General features: G+C 36.8%; 2 protein-coding genes across 3 annotated transcripts in view; one reads left to right on the plus strand and one right to left on the minus strand.

Annotated features, from left to right (window-relative positions):
* Positions 1-1,415: 1,415 nt before the first annotated feature.
* Positions 1,416-12,142, plus strand: LOC140947830 (acylglycerol kinase, mitochondrial-like). Its single transcript, XM_073397032.1, has 15 exons — positions 1,416-1,539; positions 1,634-1,673; positions 2,472-2,548; positions 3,439-3,517; positions 4,027-4,122; positions 6,132-6,164; positions 6,284-6,381; positions 6,515-6,584; positions 7,391-7,470; positions 9,332-9,389; positions 10,024-10,290; positions 10,651-10,718; positions 10,954-11,018; positions 11,417-11,469; positions 11,603-12,142. Exons 1-15 carry the CDS (start codon positions 1,430-1,432, stop codon positions 11,726-11,728), a joined length of 1,320 nt encoding a protein of 439 aa, XP_073253133.1. The 5' UTR covers positions 1,416-1,429; the 3' UTR covers positions 11,729-12,142.
* LOC140947832 (coiled-coil domain-containing protein 134-like) overlaps positions 12,077-17,126 on the minus strand; it is a 40,420-nt gene continuing 35,370 nt past the window's right edge. For both annotated transcript variants that reach the window (XM_073397035.1, XM_073397034.1), the window contains 5 exons: positions 16,626-16,710; positions 15,709-15,782; positions 14,706-14,810; positions 14,030-14,104; positions 12,077-12,927 (listed from right to left, as the gene is read on the minus strand). In XM_073397035.1, coding sequence (XP_073253136.1) covers positions 12,823-12,927; positions 14,030-14,104; positions 14,706-14,810; positions 15,709-15,782; positions 16,626-16,710 — 444 coding nt within the window. In that variant the 3' untranslated portion in view covers positions 12,077-12,822. The remainder of the gene's footprint in view (positions 12,928-14,029; positions 14,105-14,705; positions 14,811-15,708; positions 15,783-16,625; positions 16,711-17,126) is intronic.

The following is a 17,126-nucleotide window of genomic DNA, read 5'->3' on the forward strand; positions in this document are numbered from 1 at the left end:
GGAGTCGAGGGATTTAGGCCAATCGGAAAAGGAGCAATACGAAGTTAAGTCATTTGCTGATTTACTCCCGCGTAATGGATATACAGTCTCACCTTTGGGACCAACAAGAAGTGTCTGTCTTAGACTGAGGTGTCTGTCCAAATAAAGGGAGTACAAAAAGCTTGGTCTAACTCTAGGTGTCCCGTTTTACAGAGGTGTCCGTCTTATAGAGGTGTCCGTTGAGAGAGTCGATTGTAATAGAGTACTATCCATATCGATGCCCATTCATGATTACACTCTCATTTTGCTGTTTTCTGACGTATTGGCACAAATTTTCAGAAACATTTTCACGGGTTAAGTACAATCCCCGGGGGGACTCTGCATATGAAAGGGGTGGGGATGCTCGTCGGAAATTTAGAATTAAACCCCTAAAGCTAAAGGAGACCGATCTGGGCGTGGCCCAAGCTTTTTTTGGCCCCTAAAAGAGACCATGTTAAAACACAGACAATATATATTTTTCTTTATTTTTTCACTCTGTTTTCGGGCCTTTTGAGACTAGCCACAAACCCCCGGAGGCAACCCCTTCTGTTTAGTTTAGATGGATATGAGCTGCTGAACAGGGTATGGTTTTCAGGGTTATAATAAGACCAAATGACAGTTTGCTCGATTCAACAGTATAAAAACAAAGGCGATGCTCTGTGTCAGGGTATCAACTGTAAAATTTAACTGTCTCTTCGATCAACTCCTCTGGGCCCTGCGCCTGATCCTCATCCTCGGAGACACAGGGGTAGTCAGTCGGGTCGGGAAAAATAAAAAACTTTCTTCGCGCCTTTTCTCCCGACCCGACTGACTCGGGGCCATGCCTGATCCTTGAATATCCTTGGTTCTAGACCCGGGGGGCACTTGGGTATTGTTATGGTGGGTATGTGCCGCCGGGGACTCCAAATTGGCACCCCGTTCTAGAAAAAATTTCCCCTAAAATTGATACCCCATTCTAGAAATGGGCCAATTTTTTAAACCCCGTTCTAGAATTCGCCCTAAAACTGATACCCCGTTGTAGAAATGGGCCAGTTTTTTATACTCCGTTCTAAGGTGCAACAAGAGTACAACGGTTTGCTTGTTAACGCATTGAACCGTATTTTTAAAAGCAATCTGTCCTTGAATAATTTCAAATGGCTTCTTACAAAAGTGGAGCTTTCGTACGTTCGAAATATTATACCCCGTTCTAAAAAACGCCTCTGAAATGGATACCCCGTTCTAAATCAGGAGCTTCAAAATCACGACCCCTTTGGGCGGCACACACCTGTATAGGTAATGTATGGGAGTACCCCCCCCGGGGGGGGGGTTGAGACGTATTGAGGGAGACCAAGAGGGAGACACATATTTTCAACTACATGACGCTCACTTTAGGGTGCTCGCGAAGAGCCTGGAGAAGAGCGGGATTTTCAACATGGCGGCTGCAAAGCCGTGGTTTTACACTATAAGAAAGCATCGAAAAAAGTCTATAGCTGCTGCATTGTTCGCTGGCTGGCTGACAAATTATGGAGTTAATAAGTATAGGTAATCTAGAGGTGGAAAATATTTTGGTGTTAGTAGCTACAGAACGTAGCCTTGATCATGAATTAACAGCCTTGTTTGTGTCTATTCCTGACAGAGAATACATGATAAGAAGGGAATTGTGCCTGGAAGCAAAGGTAAGTGATTCAAGAAATTCTTGTTTCTTTTAAGAATTGTATTTGGTTGCAAGGAATTTGGTTGAAAAGTTCAGAAGAGGTCAATCCAATCACAATTCATTAAAGATAGGGCTCTTGACAAACTGTTCGACGGTAATTTGCTTCCTAAGTCAGGACGTAACTAATCGATAGAAATCGATCATCGAAAATGTAATCGATTAATCGATAATACTCGATATTTGTCGATTGATTAGTCAATTTAATCGATTGAAATCGATAATCACAAATATTTTGTCGCATCTATGGAAATCGAAAATCTGAAACGTGATCTGATCTTATCACAACACTGCGTAACACTTACCTTCAAGCTTACCTTCGCATCCGCTTTGTTGATAAAGATGATGTTACTTCTTTCTCCAATGGTAGCTACTTTTCTTATTTATTTTTTGTACCAGGATCACTGGTGTAAATTTGTACTCTAGAATCGTCAGAATCGTGGTAAATAGCCGGAGTCACTAATGTAGAAATTGGCAAACTGTCGTCCGTTCTCCGAGAATTGAGAAGGGTATTGTTCGAGCGCTTATTGGGAGACACGCATGGTGGCTTACGGAGCGGGGAGAATCTTCGTCCATTTTCATTTCGATCAAGAATAATATTAAAAAATTTGATTTGAAGTAACTTAACAGTGTAGTTATGGCATTTATTTGAAGGTTATTTAAAGTGCTTTAAGTTCACTGAGCTTGTAATTAATTTGGGCTAAACTGTGTGCTACTCTTGCTCCCACTGACTCTGAGCCCTGTGACTTAACTTTGATTATAGGTTTATGGTGAGACAACACTGCCATCTCTAAAGAAACCGAGGAGACTGACATTGTTTTTCAATCCAGCAGCTGGAAGGTAGGTATAGCAACAGTCAGAACATCCTGAAAACAAGATGCTTCATATTTTACAGCTTGCAGATGTTGAAAATAAATTTTATTTGCATACAAAAGCAGTGTCTCACAAACAATTATACAATCGGCAACAAAATTGTTGAGACATTGTACTCAAATAGGCTAACTTCTGAAACATAAGAATCCACACCCCTCCCCTGTCCCCTCCATTCAAAGCTGGGATGTTTCTTGTTTTCTAAAGGTAGCTCGAACAGTGGAACAACATTGCATGGAGGGGATGGGGGAGGAAACGCTACCTTTTCCCCTTTTGAAGTCCGGATAACGTCAAAAAGTCCATTTAGGGCGAAGTGTCTCAACTCATTTTGTCGCCGATTGTAGGTGGCTAATTATCCCATGTGAGACTGAGAGGGCATTGCATTGCAAGTGTTTTGTATTTGGCTGCATTTTCATCCTCAATTAGAGAAGTGCAATACTTTATACTGTACATGTATATAAGACACTATGTTACAACTATGTTTTCATATTTTTGTATTTCTATATCCATCATAAAAAAATTTGCACCAAACACAGTCCTTAGCCACAAAGCTCTCAGAAACCTCTTTCTTCATTGGCCTCCAAAAACAAACCTGCTATTGTTTTTAGAGGTATTGTTTGGCTCATTTATCTGTTGTTATGTTGCGCTAAGGAACAGCCTGTTCTGAGAGCTTCGTGGTACCATAAACAACTGGCCAAAAAGCTACAGGGTAATTGTAAGCTATCGGTTTTAACCTCTATATAGAATTAATTTTTATTATTCATGGTGGGTGCTCAGATATATTTGCCAAATATGCTAAAAAGAAAACTTGGAAATTAAACAGCTATTTACATAAAATTCCTTCTTTTTTCCCCTTTTAGTGGAAGTGCTGATACACTTTTAAAGAAAAATGCTGAACCTATACTTCATATAGCAGGCCTAGACATAACCATTGTTAAGGTACGGTGTACTTAAACATTTTTTATTTATTAATAATAATAACTCGTGGTTATTAAGCTAAATTCTCACTAAGCTTTCTCTTCAAGTCTGCCAATGAAATTCTACCATTCAAATCAGATGAAAGCTGTCAAGATTGCTTTCATGCTATTATTGCTTAATATCATGCTTTTAATTTTCCTGATGTTTATTCTTCACCAACTACTTCAAAACTTTTACCAGATATGTCCAGGGAAGCAAATGTATGGGATTCAGGTACTTTTATATGATAGACATGCCCTAATCCTCATCTAAACACAAGGAATTAGAACTGTCTGCATATAAAGTCAATGGAAATAATTAATTGTGTAATATTGTGTCTAATATGAAGTTCCTATTAAAGTTCCAAGTTTTCTTGCACTTCTGGACTTGAACACAACTGTAGAGTACTTGATTTATCTTGTAAAAAATGCTAAGTTTTTGAGGATGGAAAATTATTTGTCAAATATGGCATGCAAATGTTCTTTTTTCAGACAGATTATGAAGGGCAAATTAAAACCTTGACACAGTATATTGATCCAAAAACAGATGGAATTATTGTTGCTGGAGGAGATGGCACTCTGCTTGAGGTGAGAAGCAAGATCTTGTATCTTACATATCAAATTTCCTGTTAATGCAGGCTAGATTTTCAAAACAAATATAACTTGAGGATTTAAATTTTTAAAGACCTGTTTCGGATGTATCAGCATCTATCGTCATGCTTCAAGGATCTTAACAAAATAGTGGCAAATAATATATAGTTGTATACAGTTGAATAACAAAGGTGTCAATAATATTATTATTCATTTGGCACTCTTTATTACATACTATACATTATAATAACAAAAGTAAGTAGATACAAAATGACATTCTACTTGGCAAGTATAGAAGAAAATGAGGATACAAATGACATTATACATTCTGTACAGAAAAAAAAAACACAGAATTGAAAAAACAAAAGGAAGTATAACTCTTTGAGTTAAGGGTGGGTCATTCCCATGCACTGTTTAGGGCTTCTATGATTTTACTTAAATAAGTTGGAAAAGAGTGGGAGATGAGTCCAGGTTGGAAGACCAAGGCCCAGAACAGAACAAAGATTCTAATACATGGCACCAAACCCTGCATGAATGTGAGAATTATGATTTAAAACTTAAATGCTAGCAAACCCAAATGGCACCAAACCCTTTTTGAATGTGAGAATTGTGATCTAACAATTAAACGCTAGCAAACCCTTGAGCCAAAATGTCTGGTGGTCTCACTGACACAGCAAGCCTAATACAGCCTGCAAATGTATATATTATACTTCTAAACCACCTAAGAATGTAGTGCATCATGTGGATCATAATTATATTTTAACTCTAAACTTGCTACCATTATGTAACTTTATACGCATGTAAGAAGTAAATTAAACCTGATGTCCAGATTCTTACAATATTTCAACATTGTGCTAAAAGGAAGAAAGTACAGATAACTGGTACTAATTTGAAAAACACTTTAATGCTGAAATAAAATAATTAATAATGTCTTCTTTGGGTAGATGAGTCAGGGCCACCCAACAACCAAATGGTTCTAAATACACCAGAAGTGTCTCAAATGGTTTTCTCTGTACTTCAGAAGCCTGTTTGGCTAATTTGGAGTTGCCCTAAAAACTATTTATCTGTTCAGATGTCTTAGGCGAACTTTGGTCATCATGAAAGTTTTAGGTGGCTTTTTCATCTCATCAGAAAGCGTTAGCTACCCTTATGGGTCTGGTGGAAAGTACGAGGACATGAAGTAGCCATGCTTCCTTTAAAAAATTTTAGGGTACATTAAAGTCTTTACACCAAAAGTTTTTATAGGAGACCCTTTTTTTAACAACAATCGCAATATCTTGGTATTAAAAATAAATGGAACTAACACAACCTATGAAAATCGTAGTTGAGCTGTTAGAACATGTCCGAATATTTTAGACAAATGGAACGGTTATCTAGAAAGTTTTCGCTTTTCACAAGCTTTAGAAACTTCTCGGCAATATTTGCTCCATCGAACAGTTATTTTACAGAAAAAAGTTGCTGGGTGCCCCTGATGAGTTGAGAGGTTGTAGAACTTAATCTGAAGTACTGTTTAAAAAATGAGCTGGAATGTATTATAAGGTTAAAAAACTTGAGGTGAAGCTGAGAGTTTTTAAACCTGATAAAACACCACTGTGATTTTTTTGAATGGCTTTAAAATCTCTTATTTAGATCAACTCATTCTGGTACTAATATTTAGATTTGGGGTTATTTTGGTCTAAAAATTTGGATGTATAGTTTAGCTGTGCCTATACAGAAAGACACTCATTAAACATTGATTTCTTTAATTTGTGTATTCTTAATGAATTACATTTGTGTAATGTAGATGTAAGGTAGATGTAATTTGCCACCCTTTGAGAAACTCTGGGAGAAACTATTTTTCAACAGAATGCACGGATGTTGGATATCTGCAGTGTGTAAACCACTTCTGATTTTTCCCATTGATGTCCATCAAATGACATCCCTTCTGTTGAAAAATGTTTTTCCATGCAGCATTAACAAAGCCTGGGTAAAAAATCATGTGTCTTTTTCCTTGTTTGTGGCTTTAGGTCGTAACAGGATTGCTAAGACGGAGTGATCAGGTACATTATTTCACATAATAGTCTGCCTACTTCGACCTCTGCTTGTTGTTTCATTTTACAGTTTTTGTTTGAAAGGTGATATTAACAGTATTATTTAAATTTCTGTTTTTGTTTGCCAGGAAGAAATTTCTAAGATTCCCATTGGAGTGATTCCTCTTGGAACCCATAATTCATTCTGTAACAGACTTTTTGCCAACAAACATGTGGCAGAGGCAAGGTAGGAGAAGTAAATTTTAACTTACATGTTACATGACGTGTACAATTTAGTAGAATACAATGTATTTTGCTTATTTATGTTGCCTTTGTGACGTGTCATTATATCTATTAAAGGACATTCTACTTTTCCCTAGAACTATTGGAAATGCAGCATTGGCTATCGTCAAAGGTTACATCAGGCCAGTGGATGTGATGGAGATCAAGGTCAGTTTTTATCATGATTGAAACTGGAAATATCATAATGCCATCATATACATGTACAATGTAGTATGTGAATGCACTGATTTAATTAATTTTAGGACTCTGCATGGACCCAGCAGCTCAAACGACAATATTATTAACACAAACCTAAATAGTTAAACATTATCACCCTTATACTGAGGATATATTTAACAATTATTCCTCGAGCCTGAATGGGCTCTGAGTCAATAGCCCATGAGGCCGGAGGCCGAATGGGCTATTGACTCAGAGGCCATGAGGGTGAGAGGAATAATTTTTTCAGTAAAATCCAACTAGTTGGTCAAAAATATCGAGAATAAAAAAAATTTAGCTAGTTAAAGCTAGACTTTAATCCTTCTTTGCCGCCAAAAAGTTCGTGCTTATGGCTACTAGTGGGCTATAACATATAGCCTAGTAGGAGCTCAACCAATCAGAACGTAGCACTGATAATAGACCACTAGTTGGATTTTACTAATAGATATTATAAGTTAAAATTTAACTAGGTGAGTAAAACCTTAACTATACAATGTATTTTATACAATTATAGGTTTCAGTTACTTGGTTACTTCCTGACTGTAAATTAATGGTGAAAGTTTGTATAAAATAATATTCAGTTAGCCCTTGGCCCGTACCTTTAATCAGTACTGTGATATTCACATATTTACACTACAATTTAATGACAAACATTATTTTGTTTAGGCCCCAACGTATGGTTCAAAATTTTCCTTGTCAATTTATTATTGAACAAATTTGGGCATCCATAGAGGCAGCTTTCCTTTCTTTTGTTTCAGGGTGATGAAGGTCGTTCAACTTTTGCGATGTCTAAGCTCCACTGGGGTGCTTTTAGAGATGCAAATGAAAAGCAAGACAAGTAAAAAGTTTATTTACATTATTTACATCCAATACTTGAATTATTATTACCAGGCAGCCTTGCTTCTTTCTTTCTGAGAACAGGCATCCACAAATTTTAATAATTAAAATTTTCTCTTGGGAAGTTTTTTGTTGTCTAGTTGTGTACACACTGCCCTTTTTGGGAATTATTTTCTTGAATCAAGGGAGCCCCCTAATCCTGACAACCCTGGTCAGTGTACTGAACCCACTATGGGCTTAGAAGGAAAAACAGATTATTAATTTTTATTCAATAGTGGACCAGTAAAGATGAAATAACCATTAAACAGTAGTTTAACCTTTTACCATCCAGGAGTGGTTTAACACTGACTCTGACTAGTGTACCATGAACCTTGATGAATTGTTTGTTAGAACAGGCTGGGGTATACAAGTATTAGTGGCAGCGTGTAAAGAAAGTCGTCTCTGATAGCCCAGGGCTAGTGGATTTTGCTATCGGGCTAGCGTACAGACGTATTGTAATCAATCCTGCTAATCAAAAAGGGTTTTGGGGCTAGTTGAAATGACTTGTGGTACATTCTAGCTACAGCTTGCCCAAATGGCAGGCTGTAATACTGACTTTCTTTGCACCCTGAGTGGTATATCAATCACTATAAACTGGGGTCCTGTTCCATACATTCTGATTTCTACATGTAACCCTTTAAACCCTAAATTTGCATTTTGCCCCAAACATTTCCTATGAAAGAAGTGGGGATTGAACTGTTGACTTTTTTTTACATGTACATGTATCCCCTAATTATGGTGGCCCACAACTGTCATGGCAAAACCAAAAACCTCACGGCAAAAACAAAATACCTCACGGCAAAACCGAAAACCTCACAGCAAAAACAAAAACCTCACGGCAAAACCAAAAATAGCCCACGTGGCAGGCGTTTGAAAAGGAAGAGGAAGGGAATTTGGGCGCGAACGAAGGCTAAAGCAAAAACCTCACGGCAACAACAAAATACGTCATGACAAGACCAAAAACCTCACCGCAAAACCAAAGACCTCACAGCAAAACCAAATACTTCACAGCAAAAACCAAATACCTCACGGCAAAAGCAAATTCCCACGTCAAAACCAAAGCTATTTTGCTTTTGCTGTGAAGTATTTGGTTTTGCTGTGAGGTTTTTGGTTTTGCCGTGAGGTATTTTGTTGTTTTACCCCTGAGGTTTTGGGTTTTGCTGTGAGGTTTTTGGTTTTGCCATGACAGATGTGGGCCACCATACCTAATGCTTGTGACCACTCTGTTTTATAAGCATACCAGCTACATGTTTGACAAGGAGGAATTTGGTGGGATGATTGTTCTTAGTTGCCAAATGAAAAAAAAAAAATTTAGAAAGATACAATTTTGTAAATTTAATAGCAAAGTGCAAAAGTTGTGACAGGATTTCACCCACAGATTAAAGACAAATAATTTTCATTTGCCATATAAATAATATTGTGGTCTGGGAGTGAAGGGAATTTAGATCATAAATGGGATTTCATAGGGGTTCTTGACATGACTGTGTATCAGGGTTTTACTGTGCTTCAGCGTGCAAAGAAAGTCCTGTCTGATAGCCCAGGGCTAGTGGATTTTGCTACCAGGCTAGTGTTTTTTGTTCTTAACTTGCCAGACGAGCAAGTGCTGTTTTTTTTTTTTTGGGAAATTCAAATTACAGACGGATTGTAATTAATCCTGCTAATCAAAAAGGGTTTTAGGGCTAGTTGAAATGACTTGTGGGCTAGTACATGCTAACTACAGCTTGCCCGAATGGCAGGCTGTAAACCAGACTTTTTTTGCACCCTGGTGCTTATTAGGCATTTTGATTTAATAAGGAACTTATATCAAATACTTGTTTTATAAGGTTTTGGATGGCTGGCCCCTTCAGGAGGAAAATGTCATACCTTGTAGCAGCTTTCAAGGTGTGTAGAAAACAGTGTGGGTTATACTCTACGAAATAAGGCTTTAAAGACTGAGCATAAGTAACCAATTCAAGGTTTATGGGATTCTCTCTTGTGCAAATCAATTTAAAAACTCGTCATTTTCTTTTAAGAGTCCTTGGAGTAATTATTGATATTGTGAATATAAAGAAGAGAGGTGCACAATGTCACAAAAATTTTTCAAATTTGCTAAATCATGGGATTGGTTAGCATATTCAAAAAGAACAAGATGAAAAAAGTCCCCTTGCCAAAAATCAGCCTGTTTAAGTGCAAATTGGTGCGTAGATATAATCACTGGTTTGCTCTGATGATGCCACACAAATCCTTCTAGAATTGGCTTGGATTGAAATGTTAACAATCCAGGCCTGTTTTAGAAGGATTCTTACAGGGTCATCAGAGCATAACATTGCTTACAATGTATATCTCCTCACCAATTTGCAGCTGCTTTTTTGCAAGTGAACATTTTTCATCTTGTTCTTGCTGGATATGCCAATCATTCCCATAATTTCACAGAGTTGGTTTTTGTGATGTCATCACTTCTGTTCTCTTTGTTTGAAAATCATAAACTGTATTTGGACATATCTGATGCTTTTCATAAGTTACTCTTTACTTTTAGGAATGGCCTCCAGTTGTTAATACCCTCCTTACTTACCCAACAAACCAGCTAGTAGAGAACAACAGGTCATTGAAGAATACATCATCAAGCCCACTGGGGCAAGTTGCATCCCATGTTCTGGCTACAGCTAACTGCGAGACAACCATTGAACCACAGGGAAGGCATCTTCTTGCAGAAGCTGGTAGCATTGTCTCAGATGGATGGATTGCTAGTCCTGTTCAAACTTTTGGTCTTACTGTGAAGCCATTCAGGAAAGCAGGTGCACAGGTATACATTGTACAATGTACCATAATATAACTTGATGAAACGAAGAAAAACAAACCGACAGAAAGACACTCTTCGCAAAGCAAGCCTATGGGTTGCCTGGAGAGCCACAATGCACCTTGATGTCAAGATGGACACCAACCAAACTCGATAGACTCATAGCAAAGAGATGACTGCACCTGGCTTGCAATCCTCATGGGAGTCATACGTGTTGCAAATTCCGACAAAATTTGAAACTCGCTTTCGCAAGGAATAAATAATTATTAATAATGACCCAAATAACACTGCATGACCTGTAGATTTTAGGATTGGTTACTCTGTGTGGGTACGACTTCACAATAATTTTGTTTAATAAATCTGTAGGACGACAGTTCGCTTGAAGTGAAATTATGGCCATCAGACCTCACAAAGACAGAGTTTATCGAAACTGGGTAAGTCATCAAATCCTTGGCAAGTCTTTTTCTATTCTGATTTGTTAATAAAATTAAAAATCTAAAACAAACATATGGAAGTTTCCCTTTCCAGTTAACATGGGTTCAATGCTTTTTTTAGCACAATAGCCTTGCAAAATTACACAGCCAAGTTATGATCGCCTGTCTGGAAAATGATACAGTTTTATATAATAATTATTTAAATTTAATTTTTTAAAAATTCTTCACACAACAGATGGAAGATGGAAAAGATGGAAAAGGAAGAAAAAGAAGGAAGCTACAACCAAGACAATTCCTCAAGTAATGTATTTTGTATTCCCAGATGCTTTTAATCATTGTGTTTGTGCTTCAGGGTTCCAAAAAACCTTGTGATTGTCCTGGACAAAAAAAGTAGACCCAAGCAAATTTTCCTGTTCGGCAAGCAACTTTTGGTAGCTTATGGGAAAAAGCCCAGGCAAATCACCTTTTTATTTAATCACAGACTTTCAAAAAAGCATGCAGAGGCCCTTAACAAGCAAAGTATTGAAGCTCTTGTTTATCTTAGGGACCAGCTGAAATTCAAATTTTCTTCAGTCTCTGATGCTCTAAGTTGTTAGAGATGAACTGTCAGTATAGTAGCTGTCATTTTTATTTTGTCAACCACTTAACTATAAAAGCAAACAGTGATGCTTAAAAAAACATTATATTATCTTCTGCAGGACACAGATGTTTGATTGTAAAACAACTGAAGCTGGAACCCAGGGATGAAAAGGTTGAGTTTTCTTGACAGATTATTTGTTTCTTTTTTTTTTTTTTGGCATTTTTCAATGGTCTTAAAACAATATTTTCTTCAGCGTGTTATTGAAATTCAAAGCTTCTCATATAGTTATTTCCCTTTTTTGTAGGTCTCATGGTTTTCTATTGATGGTGAGCCATTTGAAGCCAGGGCAATAACAATAGACCTTCTACCCAAAAAACTCCACTTTTTCTTTAATCCAGAAAAGCCAAATGTGAATTTTTTTTACAGTTGATGAAGTTAGTAGGACATATTTTTGGAAGCTCATCTGATGGTAAGAGATTGTACCTCCTGCCGGAAAAGTGACTTCACAGCAGAATCATAGCAGTAACTCCTCCACATGTACATACAGGAAAACGTTCTCAAGAAGACTGTTTCATGAACTAAGAAGATTAATGTTTGTACTCTAAAGGGGAATTGCGTGGTTAAGGAGAATCATACACTAAGAAACTACAGTACTGAAGTATAACAGTTACTGCAACCAAAGAACAGTTACTGCAATGGACACACATTATAATCAGTTATTTACATGTATCCTGTTTTATAAACTGTACATGTAAATAAAAATAAATGAAATAAAAAATTTTGAAAACATTTTTATTGACATTTGACATGGAAATTATTAAAAATTTTCATTCCAGAATTTCATTACTGTCTGTATTGGCATTTTACTGTTAAAATAGGGAATTTTCTCCTGTTATGGTTGACATTAAAGATGATTAGTGACCAAACGAGACAACAAAAAGAAAAAAGAAAAAAAAGGTGCATACTCCACTGAGAGGGCAATTAAACTTCGTTTAGATACACTGTATGGCTTGATTATTTTTCCCTTTTTCTGACATTATTTTTCTTTATTCCACTTCTGCTTAGATGTTATGGAGTTGTCAATAACAATATTTTGTTGCAAAATAATACCTAGAATGTACCTAGAATCTGGAAAACCTGCTTGTTTGACATAATACTGGGAAAGCATGATACCAACAAAAAAATTCTAGTTTCTTTAAAACCATATTACAGTATGCCTTAACTCATCTTTTCAACATAGCTGCAGATCTTTTAAATAAAATGTCTAATTGATTAATAAGAGAATATCAGAGCCACATCTCAATATTACTGAGTATAAAATTTCCTTATATGCCTCAATGTTGAAATATTTGAAGACTTTAAGGCTTCAGATAGAATTCTGTTTGTATAGTGCTTGAGGTTTGATCGAGGGCATCCTTAAAATGTCGCTTTGTAATTAGTCTCCTTTGCAGGCATGACTGTCCTGGTCTAACCATTACAAAAGGAGTTGCCTATGAAGGAGGTTGCTACATAATATTAAATGTCTCACAATTCAGCATGGCTTAATCTTGGCCCTCTTTTCTTTTTCTCTTTTTTCTTCTTGCTTTTCTTTGATATACTTTCTTGTTCGCTGTTCTCTTTATTTTTTTGCTGAAAGAAAATTGAGGCAAGCCCAAATTTAACTTCTACAAATAGGTGCTTATTAAATATGCAACATTGACTATGCATGAGGTCAAGATGGTTTGGTATATATTGGCCTCATTTTTTTCATTTCTGTGGACTGAGACAAAGTTGAGATGGATAAAAATGCAACAAAGAATTCATGAATGAGGTCAATATCTAGTTATCTTGACCAATGAAACAAAAAGAGAACTTTTTCTTGCTCGACCAACAAGGAAAATCCCAAGTGGGCAAGAGCAGCCACCTTGCCCACACTGGTAGCCAATCAGTTGACAGGATTTGCCTTATCTTGCCCGCTTGTGGATTCTGCCATATAATTATAATGATAAAGCTTTGTTGCAGGTTCAAATTGATCAATATCCCTTTGAGAATGCTTTTAAGTAAAATTAGGTACCTTCACAGCCACCTTGGTGGACAGACTCAGTAATAACACAGTGGCATTAAAAGGAAACAACATTTGAAATGATGACAACCTCTGAATTTCCTGCTCTACTGTCTTTAGGTTTTTATTATTTGTTTCAGCAAAAATACATGCTAAACTAATAAATCTTATTTTTTGCAAAAGTTGAAAACAGTTAAAAAGCTATTAAGAGCACAAAACCTTAAAATTCAGTTTAAAATATTAATATTAACAATAAAAAAATTCTTACATGAAATTGCTACAGTAACTTTGTATTTAAAAAAGAGCCTATTGACGAAACTATTTTTAAGCACTGGGTATTAACCCTAGGGAATTAGCTGCTTAGAACTCGGAGGTGCACAGAGCTTTCTTTAGTTTTTGGGAGGGATTAGAATACAAAGGGTGGCTGGGCGTGCTGGAGATCTTTTTGAATAGCACGCAATCTGCTTTTTCTAAGACATCATATATGTAATTTGGACTGTTGTTAATTGAGGTTTTGAGGACGCATATAATTTTCTTTATAAAGGAAGACCGTGAGCCAGTTTCAGTAAAACTACTGTGTTTGTAAGTTTTATTCTGTAGCAAGGCCTTGTACTTAAACCAGCTTAAAACTGGCCTAGCTGTTTTAATCTACCTGGTTTTAATTAGAGACAGAGGACTTTTAGCACATACCTCTTTCTTTGCTTTTTTTCTGTATGGATTTATATAATTAGGATCCCTTGGTACAAGCCTCAATTCCTGGGCCATCTAAATTATTATGAATAGAAATGCCAATTATTCAATTAATGTAGCCATATGATAATTACTACTCAACTGCAGGGCTAGCTGCAAAAATAAAACAATAATCTTGTCTTTTCTCTAGTGAATGCCTTTGTTTACTGGCAGCTGCAGAAAAATCAAATTTGAGTTAACTTGCCTGTTTCCAAGGAGGTTTAAAATTAAATGGTGTTTCAAAAACAGTACTCTCATGGACAACAATTATCAACATCTACATGATAACAATAAAAATTTTAAAGTCTCAGCTTTTACAAAGACACTGTAATTTTCAAGGGTGGGAATGTTTACTTAGTGTCATTTGACATGTCCTACTAAATAAGTTTAAAGATCAAAACAAAAAGAACAACCCTAGACTACAAGTAGTCCCCCATTTTTCCTCAGGGATAGTAGAGCAAGCGAGCGGCAAGCGAACGTGAAAATCACCCCACGCGAGAAAAGGCGACACGTGGCATGTCGCCTTTTCTCGCATGGGGTGATTTTCACGTGAGCTTGCATTTCGCTTGCTCTACTATCCCTGAGGAAAAATGGGGGACTACTTGTAGTCTAGAACAACCTGTAGTTTACAACTCACCAAGAGCAATAACTTTGAGTCTGTGTCATCATAGACTTTAGTTTCATTACAAAAGCTCACACTCCATCTGGCTAGAAGTTCCCACTCTTTGGATTTACGATAAACCTGAAATTGGTGTAGTGATAAAGTGAAATGTAGACTACAAGTAGACCCTTAGATATTTGCCTCAAAAATAGTAGAACAACCAACATAAAGAAGCATGTACAAAAAATTGCCTCCTGCTAGTAGATGCATTGCATGGAGAGAAGGGGGGTAGGGAGAAAACTGCTTCCCCATTCCCTTCTCATATTCCCCTCCCCCCAACCCCCTTCCATGCCTGCCATGAAGCCTGTTCACAGAGGCACTTGGCCTCTTTTTGCTCATGGTGATTTTGACAAATGCTTACATAATTGCAGCTCATTGTACTACCCCTGATCCCCAGGGGGGGAGAGGGGTACCCAACAAAGTTTTACATGGGAAGGCTCCGCCCCAGGTCTAGCCCCTTACCCTTTTAAACCATATTTGAAAATGTACTCCTTTCGTATACCTTTAATTGACAAATAGTACCCCTTTCACATACCTCGTTTAGACGTTTGCATCCCTTATAACTGCTGCAAATGCACTGTCCTTTAACCCATTCACTCCTGGGACTTTTACGCGTGACAACCCCCCCAATTCCCTGGCAGTTTTTGGTAGAAAATAAGCGTACGCGAGTGCCTAAAATAAACCATGTGTGCAGTAAACCAGAGATAAACTCTGGCTTTCAAACAAACTTTTTCTTTTAGATAAGTTTAATAATGGGCAGCCAGGGTATGTAAAAATGATGTCAATTTGAGAAAGAGAAAGCTGTGGAATGTGAATAAAATTAATAATATATTGTTTACAGACATGCCACTGGAAATGTCTATTGCAGAAATGCTACTTTTCCTTTTTAGCAAAATCAAGTTACTGGCGGGTACACACCTTTTAGGCTTATATACAAAGCCTTTAAAACTTTAAAATAAAGTCTGACCGTTTGTTTTACCTCATGTGTTATACCAGGAAGGCGAAGAAGAATATCACCAAAGAGGGCTGTGTTCTCTAAGACATTTGCCAGAGCTGTTAAAAATATGGGTACATATTGTATTCTTTGTCAAAGACAGTAAACTAGTCAAGATGAGGATACACGTAAAGCATGCAACAATTCCCCTCAACTCGAAATTTTTCTGCTACTTCAACCTAAGCTCAATAAATTTGCTCAGCTGTAAAACAATAACTCCAAAGTACTGTTAGCTGGATCATTCAAAAACTACCTTCTGCACAACAGTTGTGTTCAAAAATAAAAGCTTTCACTACATTATATACTATTTTAACTACACCAGCCATCAATAGACCACTTGCACCGACCAATGCTTCCTTTAGATCATGGGTTGGAATGACTTGCTGATACCAAAAATTGACATTAAAAAAATCACATTAAAAATTATCACCCCAAATTTGAGAGGAAACACATTTAGGAGAGATATTTTATGGCACCCTGATGTTTTTCAACAAAAAAAATAATATGATTTGTACTGGCTGCCATGTTGGACGGCATACTCTCTCCAACATGGCAGCCAAAACTACTTTTTGCTTGTATCTTAATAATTTATTGTTATAAACATTTATCACATCATCTTTTCAACATTTGAAATACTTGAAGTTTAAGTGCAAAATTTGTGTTCAGAAAGAGGAAACTCATAATTTTTATAATCACTTTTTAGTTACACAATTGACCAGCTATGCAGACATTTACTCATTTTTAAGAAAATGGTGTGGGTTTAAAAAACCAAATCACTATTATTTTGTTTAAAATATGACCCACTAATCGTGGTTTTTCAGAGGCAAATTCATACAGCTTTATATTTTTTTGACACATGACCTCTTTAACAGTACAAAATGATCTATAATAACACAAGTCACCGTCCAGTTGTGCTTGTTCTGTGGGAAATGCTTGTCCTGGGATATATCCTGACTCTGTTACTTTGACTCTTGCATCCTGTAAAACCTGTGAATCAAAAAACTCCAGTTCATATTTAGACTTATTAGTTGTAGTCTAAAATGAAATTTGTGCTGTGTTTTGGGCAAATTCACAAACAAATTCTCCTAGATACATTTTCTTAGAGAATTAGTCAGCAGAATTTGATAAAAGATCAAAACATTAGGGAAAGTTCATTTAATATGACAAGGGGGGCGGGGATGAAGATATTGAAACTCGCAGCTTGAAATTTTAGCAGTCCCCCTCGCTAGCGGTTCAATTTTTTAGGAGCCCCTCCTTGGTAGTCGAAAAAATTTCAGAGCCCCCCCTCCCCCTCCTCCTTCATTTCTTAACATTTCTTGATACAGAGTCATCGTTTTTATAGTTCCCGTTAGCAGATTTTGAAATCTTGTTGAATCAATGTGGTTTTATTATAAAAAGTTTGA

The sequence above is a fragment of the Porites lutea genome, chromosome 9 (assembly GCF_958299795.1).
Source record: "Porites lutea chromosome 9, jaPorLute2.1, whole genome shotgun sequence".
Classification (NCBI taxonomy): Eukaryota; Metazoa; Cnidaria; class Anthozoa; order Scleractinia; family Poritidae; genus Porites; species Porites lutea.

Excerpts from the sequence above, each read along its gene's own strand:
- LOC140947830 (XM_073397032.1), top strand. The coding sequence starts at position 1,430 with ATGGCGGCTGCAAAGCCGTGGTTTTACACTATAAGAAAGCATCGAAAA. Across the intron at positions 1,674-2,471 it reads AATTGTGCCTGGAAGCAAAG|GTTTATGGTGAGACAACACT; the intron begins GTAAGTGATTCA and ends CTTTGATTATAG. Across the intron at positions 11,470-11,602 it reads TGGAACCCAGGGATGAAAAG|GTCTCATGGTTTTCTATTGA; the intron begins GTTGAGTTTTCT and ends CCTTTTTTGTAG.